The 13,308-nt window shown below is 44.6% G+C and overlaps 1 protein-coding gene across 1 annotated transcript in view; it reads left to right on the forward strand.

The window, feature by feature from the left end:
* The window catches only part of NPHP1 (nephrocystin 1), a 1,322,209-nt gene that overhangs the window by 754,473 nt on the left and 554,428 nt on the right, over positions 1–13,308 (forward strand). The window contains exon 12 of the mRNA XM_069606852.1: positions 10,310–10,384. Within this exon, the coding sequence (XP_069462953.1) occupies positions 10,310–10,384 (75 nt within the window). The remainder of the gene's footprint in view (positions 1–10,309; positions 10,385–13,308) is intronic.

A 13,308-nucleotide genomic window follows, 5' to 3' on the forward strand; every position in this document is an offset into this window, starting at 1 on the left:
CTAGAGAAAGGTGCCATAGAACTGGTACCTGTAGCGGAAAGGAACAAGGGTTGGTACTCCCCCTACTTCATAATACCGAAGAAGGACGGAGGACTGAGACCCATCTTAGACTTACGGGAATTGAACAAATTCCTCCGAAAGGACAAGTTCAAGATGGTGACTCTCTCTCAGATCCTTCAGGCCCTCCAGCTTCAGGACTGGTTGGTATCTCTAGACCTCCAGGACGCTTATTTCCATGTGCCGATCCATCCCAGGCACAGGAGATACCTGAGGTTCGCAATTGGCAGCTCTCATTATCAATTTCGAGTTCTGCCATTTGGGCTAACCTCCGCCCCGAGGGTCTTTACCAAGCTAATGTCGGTTGTGGCTGCAAGTCTAAGGAGGGAAGGGATTCATGTCTACCCTTACCTAGACGATTGGTTGATCAGAGCTGTATCTTCGGAACAGGCTCAGAGACAACTGGATTATGTTTGCCACTTCCTTCACAAGCTGGGCTTCTCCCTCAATTTAAAGAAGTCACAGATGATACCATCACAGAGACTCCAATTCATTGGAGCAGTCCTGGACACTTCCCTGGGAAAAGCCTTGCCACCAGAGGTGAGGGCTCGAGATATTCTGCAGATGGTCATCAGATTTCAGAATGCCCAATATCTCCCAGCCTACGACTTTCTGAGGTTGCTAGGCCTCATGGCATCCTGCATATTCCTCGTGCCGGAGGCTCGCCTGAGAATGAGATCCCTCCAGTGGGCACTGAGAACTCAGTGGTCACAGTTCTCAGGAAGGATGACAGATCTCCTTCGGATCCCGGTCAAAGTAGCCCGAGACCTTCAGTGGTGGGCCTGTCGGGAGAACATCCTGAAAGGAGAAATGTTTTGGCAACCATGGCCGGAGATAACAGTAGTCACGGATGCCTCACTCACGGGGTGGGGAGCTCACGCCAACGACTTGACCATCAGCGGTCGTTGGTCTCCATCGGAGTCCAGACTACATATCAACCTGTTGGAGCTGAGAGCCATCAGACTAGCGCTGAAGGCTTTTCTGCCGTCTGTACGGGGAAGAAACGTCCTAATAATGACGGACAATACAGTGGCCATGCACTACCTCAACAAAAGAGGAGGCGTAGGCTCACTACCACTGTGCAGAGAGGCGATGCAGCTCTGGTTTTGGGCAATTCAGGAAGGAATCTCTCTATCGGCAATTCACCTAGCCGGAGAGAAGAACTTGACAGCGGACGCTCTGAGCAGGCAGAGCACAGTCTCTCACGAGTGGGAGATAGCTCAGGAAGTCCTTCAAGAGATCTTCGCCCTTTGGGGAACCCCTCAAGTGGATCTGTTCGCCACCAGTATCAACAGGAAGTGCGACAGATTTTGCTCAAGGGAATTTCCCCCGAGAGGAGCTCTAGGAGATGCGTTCGTAGTGGACTGGGAGTTCCCACTTCTGTACGCGTTCCCTCCGGTCCCTGTCATTCCTCAAATGATCAGGAGGTTGAGAAGGTTTCGGAAGACCATGATCCTAATTGCCCCGGATTGGGCCAGGAGAACGTGGTACCCGGACCTTCTAGACATGTCCATCTGCCCTCCAATTCGACTGCCATACAGAGAGGATCTTCTCTCGCAGAAGGAAGGTCAGGTTCTCCATCCAGCCATCAAGACCCTCAACCTTCACGCTTGGTGTCTGAAAGGTTGAGGTACAAGGATTGGGACCTTCCGGATGATGTTATGGAGGTGTTGCTTTCGGCCAGAAGGCCGGCAACTAAAACTCTATACCGCTGCCGTTGGAACAAATTTTGCAGCTGGTGCAGAGAAAAGAATATTGAACCCTTTTCTTGTGGTACACCTATGGTGTTGTCATTCTTACTTTACCTGGCTAATTCAGGCCTACAGGTTGGCACAATTAAGGGCTATCTCGCAGCGCTATCAATCTTTAAGCGCACTGCAGAGGAGCCTTCATACTTCAAAATTCCATTGGTAATACAATACCTAAAAGGATTAACTAATGTTTATCCCCCGAAACCTTTTCAAGTTCCCTTATGGGATTTAAACCTAATTTTAAACTTCCTAAAGGGTGCCCCTTTTGAACCACTACACTCTTGTTCATTGAAGCTTCTCACCCTCAAAACTGTTTTGCTAATAGCATTGACATCTGCTAGAAGGGTTAGCGAGTTGCAAGCCTTATCGTGTAAACCTCCACATACAATCTTTTACAAGGACAAAGTTGTTCTTCAGGTGAAGCCTAACTTCCTCCCGAAGGTAGTCTCGGAGTTTCACATCACTCAGAAGATTATATTACCTTCTTTCTACCCTCCTCCTCATCCGGGGAAGGAGGAAGAGAGACTGCACAGGCTGGACCCTAAGCGAGCCTTGAGCTTCTATATCAGCAGATTGGCTAAGATCAGACAAGCAGACCAACTCTTTGTAGGTTATGCAGGACATAAGTTGGGCCTTCCAATAACAAAACAAACCATCTCCAGATGGATTATTTTAGCCATTCTGGAGTGCTACAAATTGGCAGGAAAGGAGCCTCCTCAAAATCTAAGGGCTCATTCTACCAGGGGTATCGCAACATCCTCAGCCCTTCAAAGAGGGGTGCCAATTCGAGATATATGTGCGGCTGCCACATGGTCGTCCGCACATACATTTACCAAATTCTATAGCCTGGATTCCTCCTCTAGTCAAGAAACTAGATTCGGCAAGGCTGTGTTACACTCTGTCCATTCTGGAAGGGTAACATAACTTTTATTACTCCCGCCTCCAGTCACAATACCACTGCTATGGGAGTCTATCTAAGATAAGGAATACGTCGGAGGACACAATCCCTTCGAAGAACTAGTTACTCTTACCTTGTAACGTTCTTTCGATGGGATGTTCCTCCGACGTATTCCTTATCGACCCTCCCATCCATCCCCGCAGTATGACTTCCTGTGGGTTTGCAGCCTATGCTCCTTCAAGGTGATTAGTCTAATCCAAAAACATTACTGGGGACTACAAAACGGAACTGAGCAACGGACGCTGCGCGCGGCCTTTATAGGCAGGATGACGTCGACGTCGGCACGGAGGCCGTCGAGGGTCATCGACTCGGCGATCATCGACGCGCAGCGCCCTCTGGCGAAAAAATTTTCCGAGGCCAGCAAAGCTGAAGGATTTATATCTAAGATAAGGAATACGTCGGAGGAACATCCCATCGAAAGAACGTTACAAGGTAAGAGTAACTAGTTCTTCTCCATCATGAGTCTGGCATGGATTCACATACGAACCCTCCCTCTGCAGCTCTTCTTGGTCATACTACCACTTTACATGCTTACCAAATCTAAGGATGGCAGCCAGAGGAGGGGCTTAGGGAGAGGACTGTCATTGGGTGGGGGCAGTATAACCCAGAGGACAGTGATTGTTCTAAAGGAAAAATACAGTTTGTAAGGGAAAGTGAAATAGTTTTTTCTTTTACCAAGGATTCCCAGCCTGACGACGGGGAATATTCATGAGCATGTGAATCTATGCCAGACCCATGTTGGTGAACAATAGTTACAGGTAAGTAACTTGTACCATCTGTTCTCTAAAAAGAGGAGCCAGAAACGTTTTTCTTTATGGAGCATAAGCCAGGCAAAGAGAGAGAAAATGTGCCATATCCTCTAACTGGAAAATCAGGCAACTTGACTCGATGCTCCGACATCATCTCTTGCCAAGAGTTTCGTCCAACAATAAGCATTCGAACCAAACTCTTGTTATCGGGCATCTTTGTGATTTGTTGTTGTTTCAGGCCAAATAATCTTTTATTTTATCACTTGCTGGGATCATAAATCTCCTATTTGCCGATTTTAAAATTTCAAGAGTCTACCTGGGGTCCATTACCCACTCTTGCAGCCTTTTTTTGAGATCCCGACTCGCGGTACCATTTAACAATATTGGGGAGTCAAAGTATATATTAACATTAATGCTTCCCAACATCTGTTTTATACTGCAAGATCATTTAATGTCTTCCACTCCCCTTTTGGTAATCAAATTTGTCAAAATGTGTTGAGTGAGTATGGCATTTAGATTAGCCCAGAACCTGATCCATAATAGAATAGGTTCTAGAGCCAGCTCATCCTGAACGTAGGCCTATTTCATAATGGGTTGCAAAATTTAGAGCGAACTGGGGAGAGCCAGCAAATTCTTCAGGATGGAATTTTCTTCTCTTTGAATAGTTACTTTGTCAGCCAAACCCCCACACTGCCACTACATATTTTACAGCCTGAGTGTTTGGGCTATATAAATAATTTAATAAAGTTGAGCGGTTGCTGCTTATGCTGTTTTAGAGAACGAAGAATTTCCCCATTAGACAGTCTCATTTGAGATAGCTGTTTTGCAGTGTTAGCCTCTGCCATAAAAGATTCTGAAAAGAGAATCCTGAGATAGTCAAAATTGTTAACCCTTGGGATTGGGCTTGTATTACACCAAATAGTGGCAAATGTTATCTTCCTTCTTGATCGGCAGCAAACCATAACTGCAGATTTTTTCGAAATTACTTGTAGATCTAGTTCTCCCATGTAGGTCATATATTTATTAATTAGTAGCTATTGTCTAGATAACTGTTTAGTCTTGCACATATATTGTTTTTTTGTCTTTTTTTAAAGTCTCTTTTGAAATATTTTGCCTCATAAAATGATGGCATATGTTGTGTTCTATAAATGTGAATAGATTTACCAAATTGTGAATATTGGCAGAAACATTAGTTTGTATACAGGCTTTTAGACCTTGTTCCCAGCCTTACAACATGACACCATTGGGTATAAACTTAACATTAATGATGCCATGCTGGGTGGTATAGAGATCACAAGTATTTAATGGGTCTTGTGACAAAGTACCATGTGTCAGGCTGGCTGGTGGGGCTAGGGTGACCATGGCGGCCAGGTGCCACCACCTACTTCATGATGTAGGGCACAGAGGAGGTCAAGTGGAGGGTCCCTGGCCATCCGATCTCCAGCCTTAAATGAAACACCCTCTTACAAGAACCTAAGGGCTAGTTGAATCTGATACACCTGCATGGATTCAGACCCTGGGACGAGAAAAGCACCAGAGATCTCATGCCGTAGCCATCTTTTGACTAAGGGGATGTTGAAATATATTGGTGATTGAAATGCAAGGACAACCCCAGAGTTAGCCTTTTCAAATGAGTAGGTACCCTAAAACCTATGATTCCCCCTTCTAAAAAGGACTTACTTTTTCTGTTAATGATTCCCCAGAACCTTTAGGGATTGGTCTATACCATTATTTTAACAGCTACCTATTGTGTGAGCACCTATCATCCTTAATTGTGAACCAATATAGCAAACCCCTAATTCTCCAAACAGACATTACCCAGAAAGATGTGGTGAATTTTCAATTCCCTCTCAAGTAACTGGTGTCTGAAAATATGCAGAACTGCTGAGAAAACACTTTTTAAGAATTTGCATTATGCATAATTTGCATTATGCATAATGGCCAAGAAAACCAAGCAATAACAGCGGGACTCGTAAGGGAATTTGGGAACATGGGGCCCTGCTTTTTCAAGACAACAAATATTAAAACGTTTACGTTAGTCTGCCAAAGAAAAACACTCCTGGGCAAGCAGAAGCTCCAAAAACCACAAACTAGTACTGGCAGAGGAGACTAGCAGCAGCTAGCACGCGCATACACAATATAAGATCCAAGATGATGATAACAGTCTTGAGTTTTCAGTGTACAGAGCCATGTTGGGGAGCATTAGCTAATCAAAAGCAGCTGTGATGAGTATTTCATAATTAAAAAGCCAATCATGGCTCATGTATGCAGCACTGCAGCTGAGCGCTGTTCGCTGGCCCCAGGGGCCGGTCTTCGCTCATATTTATAGAGCCTCCATTCCTTGCTGGGCTGTGTTTGGGTATTGGAAGTAGGAAAGCATTCATAGTGCAGAGCAGAAGGGAAAGCAAGGAGAGAAGAAGAAAGATAGCAGGAGGTAGGCAGACCTACAGGAGTGGAGAGAGAAGGATCAAAGTGGAAAGCAGAAAGAATGAGAGTGAAAGATCTAGAGAGGGGGATAGAAAGCAATGGTGATAAAAAGGTAGGCCGAGGGAGACGAAGGAAAGATCTGGCAAGGGAAGAGGAGATGGAGGACAGGAGAGTGGGAGCAATATTGAAGCAAGGAGAAAGAGTAACGAAAAGAGATCAATCTTACCTTTCTAAAGAAGAGCATACTGGGAGAACAGAAGTGCAATGGGAGGAGTTTTGGAAACAAGGTGCAGTAGAAGAAGCCAAGAAGAGCAAATCACTGGAGGCCTGTGGAGTGAATGGAGGTGGCAGAGAGAGTAGTGTGGTGAAAGGCGCACAATTGTGGTGGGGCAAGTTGGTAAGAGAGAGAATAGACAAGATCATAAGGTTGGGGGAAGTTCTCACAGGATTCTGTGGAGTCATTTGATCACCCGTTCCTGGCTATGATTGTGGTGCTTCCAGGGTCTCGCATCTGAAGCTCCCCAGATACAGCAAGAACTGCCCATGCCTTATCTGGGCATGGCACTTTGTGAATCAAGCAGGGCCTCTCAAACTCTGCCTTGGTTGGAGGCACTAGAAACAGAGGGGACAGCCCTATAAAGGAGAAGGACTATGGGCTTATCTAGTACATGGATACATGGGGATGTCCTTTCCTGGGTGTTCTGTTGTTTTACTGTCAATTTGGTAAAACAGACTTATGTCTTTGTCATGAGAGGTACACTCGAACAGTTCAGGTGTAGTATAGATATTATTTTTAGCCTTATTAAGCATTTGAATACACAGGTTTTCATAAATTAGACCAGTCAAGCATGTATTCTTTATCCTCGAGGAAGAGGGCCGGTTCATTCCTGACAATTAGTCGAACTGGCACAAGGTTGACCCTGAGGTATTCCCTCAGAGTGTCTTTGTACTTCCGTCCGGTTGGAGGCACTATCTTGAAAATCAGTGTCCTGACCAAGATGAATACAGAGAAAAGCAACCAAGTCGATAACTAAGTACAGATGACATGAAAAATGCACCACATGTGAGTGACTTTCATTCGATGCCAGCTGGAGGAGCCAAAAGAGCATGATGGACTGACTCACTGGTTCCTCGGGCAAGCTGAAATTTATTTCGATAGTCTATAGTCTATTCTAAACCTTGGTGCTATTTCGTTGTAAAATGAACCTTTTTGTATCCTGCTTTGCGAGTCTTGAGTTGTCTGCTAAAAACTCCAACGTGAATGCCTCTGCCAGAGGGTGTGTAAGCTATGCTGCCAAAAGTAAAATGTTAGACATGTTTGATCATCCAGCAAAGGATAATTGCCAATCTCTGAACTTTATTCGTTGTTACACGATTTCCATCGAAACCACACAAAAATAAAGTCTTGTATTGTGAAGAATCTGTGGATGTCATTTCTTCTCCCCTAGAGGGAGACCTTTCCCAGGGTGGCAGGGTAGTGCGTCCACAATACAATAATCCCCCTGGTGGGCAGTGCACAGTGGGAGGATCACATAGGAAGGGAAGCCCCTTATGGGGCTAGGGACGATCATCTTCAAGAGATGTGGTATAAGCCCATTGAAAGTCCTTCAACCCCTTTTCTGGAATTAAATTCCCCCACCATCTACCCTGATATGTTTTATTGTGAGACCAATCCAACTAACTCATTCATGCAGAGTAAAGAGCTAACCAGTATTGACATTGACTTGATATATCTGAAACCATGTACTGAGGTGAGGAAAAGGACTGCGAGGATGAAGATCACTTGGGTAAACGAAGTGAGCAGTCTAGTCCTTTAACAAATCTGATTGGTTCATAACAACTCCCTTTCCCAACACAGGAGTTTGAATCTAGCACAGCTGAGAGCCAAGAGAGAATCCCTCTGGGTAGCAGTGACTATTGAAGCAACACTGTAAGCTGGAAAGTAGTGCACAGAGACGCAAGACTGATGGGCAGACAAGCCGCTGCTTGCTGGGGAAGGAGAGCGAACAAATGTAGCCAGGGAGTTGGCTACTCTCAGGCTCACTTACCGACTAGACACAGGGGTTTCTTACCGTGTCCACAGCAATGCTGAGGTGAGAATGGACCACAAGAAGGAAACCGGATGCCGCAGACTAACAACCAAACAAGTCCAAAGGGTACCGGAGCCTCGTCACAGAATCCCGCCACCCAGAAAACGTAAACCGAAGCAAAGGTACGCAGACTGTGGGGATTGACAGGCGATCCGGGGAAGCCGTTTGAAGTACAGAAAGGACCGAATGAGGGTAGGAAAGTATATGGAATAAGGAGAATCAACGGGGAAGATACCCCAGTTATTAGTGCATGACAAGTGAATATATGAGAAGTGAAAACTTAGCTTGGTAGGACAGTGAACCAGGCTATAACCGACAACAATTCCGAGTCTGGGACCCTCACCATATAAGGTAGAAAGTATAAGGGATTCAGAGACTATGCGTGAAAGCAAGATTGGAAACAAGGAACACTATGTTTGGCAGGAGAGTAAACCAAACGAACCAAAGGTTCCATTGCAAGTCTGGGAGCCGCACTCAAAGGAGAGACCAAGGGTAAAAGGGTCTGCGACCGTAATCGGAAATATCAGGGGATGGAGTCCTGTACAAGAAACAAAGACAATATATGAGATAGCAGGGTCTTGGCAGGAGAATATACCAAGGCCCTGCAAGTCTGGGATTCTCACCCAAATAGAAGGTTGGAATCAAAGTGGTTTAAAACCCTGGGACTGAGGAATGTATTATACTTTTGAAGACACTCTTGTGTTTTGTAAAACAAGGGGGGCTCTGGGAGTCCCTCTACCAGCACGAGCACGGCCCATTGACCTGTTCTTGGGTGGATGGCCCCTGGGAGAGCCTCAACAAATTCTTTAGCTCACTGTCCCTTTCACAGAGGAGAAATATCCCTGCGTGTAAGTCATTGTCCTGCCCAGGGGCAGTCCAGCGCCGAAATGCAAGGCAATTCTCCTCTGAGTACGAACAGCAACCCCAGACACGTGTTTCGGCCTAGTCGGGCCTCATCAGTGAGGTGGAGCTGTGCCTCTCTAAGAACAGTGAACAAGGGGTCCACGTCTGAATTCCCCTGGTAAGTTAGGGTGAAACCCAAAGCTACTTGTGTTTTGTATGGGAAGAGACTGGAAATACGTTTGTCCTATTGAAGTCCAGGGGAAAGGAGCAACACTTTAGTAAACTCTTACACTCTTGAATCCTTTGTGTTTTATATGAGAAGAAACTGGAAAGACATTTGTCCTTTTGAAATCTAGGGGAAAGGAGCCACACCATAGTCTTGGAACATTATTATCTTGAACATTGTTTTGAATCCTTTGGAAGGCCGACTGGCTGAGAACATTTATGTTGCCTTGATGAACACTGTTTTCTTTAGAGCACGATCAACCTTGCACCGTTTTGGCAGTTTGTAGTGTGAGGTACAGAGATGGGGTTTGGGGACGTGACTGGGAAAGAATGTATACGTTTGTACATCCTGGCTGTTTTCCCTAGTTCTGTTGAGGCAGGGAAACCTCTTTCATTTAGGTATAGAGAGGCCTTTTTCCCAACCTTTCGTGATCAATAAAAGTCTATACCCCAAAACATGCCACCCTTGTGTCCGAGCCGTAATTATGGTACCTCACAGTATTTTAACCCACAAAAGATTATATTAATTTAAAATAAAATTCTAAATTGTATCCAACATTAATATTTCAAAACATTTACAAGATTTCTGTAATTTAAAATAAATGGCAATTTCAGAAGGAGAATATAATAAAGCTAAAGCATCTTGAGTAGTCCTAACACCATAATGAATGAATATTGATTTCAGGTATTGTTACCAACCTGGTCAAGCATTTTACATACAAATAAAATATATTTGTTAATAAAACATGTTTAAGATCGTCTACAGGTTTGCAACATAAGGGACTAGTTTGATTACTGTACTAGTTATGTTTCCAAGCAATTGATCCGGCTTAAGCATAATATCCACATGACCAGTAATTCCTTTTATATGTTATTTGAGGTTTGCCGGGTCTTAATGGGGCTGACGCAGATCCATGAAATGTAAAATGGAATGGACTTGCACCACCAAAACTATTGGCTTGCTTGCTTTTAATTGTTTTGCCATATCATAGGCCCATTTAACTAGTAAAGACTTTATGTATTCATTTAGACAGCTCTGTCAATGAGTTGTGCTTTCTAAAAATGCTTAGCTTGAAAGATCACAAATTCTTTTATAAATTCTTTTACTAGTAAATGTATGCAGGTACTGCTGTTGATACTAATAAATTACTTTGTGAGTGAAAAGTAGAGCATGCTACGTTTAATCACTTGTCTCACATTTATTTTCAGGTGTTAAGTAACATCCATACTGTTCGAGCCACCTGGCAACCCAAAAATGCAAAAACTTGGACCTTTTCTCCACGGGTATGTACACTGCATAACAAATGAAATGGTATCACATGTGACTGTATTCTCTTTTTTAATATTTTTATCGAGGCTATAGCACAGCAACCACAGCATAACACAGCACGGACTTGGTCTTTCTAAAAACAATCGATACAACCAAGCAGTGGTTGATCCGCTTTCAAATTTAACCTGTAAAAAGGAATTGTGGGTTGGTCTGTTTCAGAACTGGTCTGTACAGAGCAAAAGGTAGTGCCATTCATACTGCTACATCAGATGAAATGTTGTATATCTATATTTTCATAGTGTTGCCATGTATGAGATGGATTATCTCATAATCTCTTGCCAAATGCCAACATTTAAACTTGCAGTCTCGAAATGTGCCCCAACCTTTTCACTCCCAAACACCTCCTCAGTCAAGTATGTACGATTGCTGATGAAATCTGTTAAAACAATATGGGCATCACCATGTTCCCACATCCATCATAAACACCTGGGGGAATAAGGACCTGTTCAAGGGTTTGTGTTTTTGTCCTGGGTTGTGGTTAATTCTAGTAAATCTAAAGATCCTTATAATGTATTGCCAACACTTAGATTTAACTAACAAGATGTATTTATTTTAATTTTGTCCAGAACTGGCCCTATCCAGCAGCTGTCGGAGGGCTTGATTGAGGTTGTACACACACAGTGGTCCACATAGCTTCCTGTTATGGAAGTAAATAAAATCTCTAAAACAATACTCATCCACACATTTGCTCCTGATGAGACAGACTCACTCTGTCAATGCCTGAGAGTCAAGCAGAGTTCTCTTCCAACAAATACTCAGGACACTTTCAGAGCACTGCTGATATGCAAGATTCACTTGGGGCTCTGCTCCTAATAATATTCAGATATCCCAAAAATACCCAGCCCCATTCACTGATATGATTTACGTAGACTCATCAAGAGCACAACTGATAGGCTTAAGCTTGGGCTGTACTGCACTCTGGCCTACACTTGTGCTGTGCCCTGGTCGGAGCTCTAGGCAGGGCTGGGCTGCCGACAGCATTGGACTGTGGAATAGACTGGCACCTGGCCTGAGCTATCCCCGTTGAATGATTTGCTTCTTGGTTGTGCAATAGGAATGACTGTTTTGGATTCAGCATTGCTGGATTGTGCTCCACTCCAGACTGGGCTCTGTGAATAGCTGTGCTCTAGATTGCACTGGACTTCATGCTGGGAGACACTCTGAGTGGGGATGGGCTCCATGGGGGGCTCCATTGGTTGGGGTTTTGGGAATGGCTTTTGACAGAATTGAGCTAGGCTCTACTATGCTTTGCAGTAGTTTGAGATGGAATTAGCATGGCTGTGTTTCAGCAGCAAGTCTTATCTGGACACGTCTTGACCCTTTCATAGTGGAGGTACAGCTGGAGGCACCGCTCCTCACCCCACAGTGCCGGAAACCCATCAGAGACTGCTGACAGACTAAGGACACTTGGAAAGAATTGCCATATGAAAAACCCAGCAGGGGAAAAAAACCTTGGTGGTGTAGGTGGACCAGCAGCTGTGTCAAGGACAGGTTCTGTTGGTATGGCCAAGGAGGAGGTGAGGTCTGACAACATTTCAAATTGTTGATCTAGTCTTCAACTTGCAATGGCAGAAATTGACGCAAGGCTTGGAGAGAGGGCATGAGGAAAGCAAAGAACTCCAGAGGCTTCCTTACAGAGGAGAATAGTGATCCTGGCAGGGAAGAAGAAAAGAAAAAATAAGACTAGGAGCTGGCAAGAACAAAACCAGGATGCTCACAATAAGAGAAAGAAGAAGCTAGGACAGCTGGGAATGCAGCATCAATCAAACTCTAAACTCCAAAGGCAACTAAGCATCAGGGGTGCTGCAAAGCAATGACTGAGGTTCTCATTCTAGTAAGTAATTTTCCAGGCTTGGATGCTTCCTTTTGTGAACCATCTTGAATTGGATTTCTCACATAGGCTACAGAGGAGCAGGCCGCCCTCTTGGAATGAAAACATCCAACGGCTAGCTGGTTTACCCATCGCTGATTGCTCTCTGATCCCTTGCATCAGGGAAGCTAGTGAGGGAAAAATTAAGGCTGAAACCCATTTTGAGCATTAGAATTCCTGAAACGTTCAGGCTAGACCTCGCCAGCACAGCCATGAAGACCAGTAATGCAAGTTAGTCAGGATACTGTGTTTTAGTTGACCTTGGCTGACCGCTGGTTTGGGATGGGCTCGATGATGAACTGTGCCTCTAGCACTGCAGTGCAACAAGCAGTGTTAAATCCCAAACAAGGCTATGCCTCATTACAAGTTTGGCAGTATTCTGGTGGTAAATCCGCCAGAATACCACCAAATGGAATTACTGTTACCGCCACTTGGAATGGCGGATTTACTGCCAGATTACAAGTGGTGGTAGGCGGTGTTAGTCCCCATTCATTGGAGTCCACAGTACTCCATGGGGAATTTCAGCGGAATTACTGCCAGATAAGGGCAGTTGTGCGAAGCAGTTTGTGTGGAGGGACCTATCTTCTGTGTTTGCTATGTTCGTGCTGATTACACCCTGGATCTAAGGCTATTGGATTGGCAGAGGCGAGGACGGGCTTAAGCTCTTAAAATCGCCAGTCGCTTTTGTACAGCCAGCTAATCACAGTTGTGCGAAGCAGTTGTGAGGTGAATGAGGACAATCTCACTTTCCACCGCAGAGGTTTCTCTGTGTGACAACTTTTAATTGTGGGTGAGTCAGAACTGCTGCATCTTCATTGCTAGGAAAAGTTGTTCTTTTGATTTAAAATGTATGATCTGTGCAGCAATGGGGAATCTGGACAGCTCAATTTTGAGGTTTCACTTCCTCCTTCAGAAATTTAAAGTGTTTGCATCCCTTTGATCTCCCAGCAGAGGCTGCTGCTTCCCTGACTGCTCCTTCTGAAGTTAGTGAATCACAACAGGCACTCT

Source organism: Ambystoma mexicanum, chromosome 4p, assembly GCF_040938575.1.
Source record: "Ambystoma mexicanum isolate Mex_15411 chromosome 4p, UKY_AmexF1_1, whole genome shotgun sequence".
NCBI lineage: Eukaryota > Metazoa > Chordata > Amphibia > Caudata > Ambystomatidae > Ambystoma > Ambystoma mexicanum.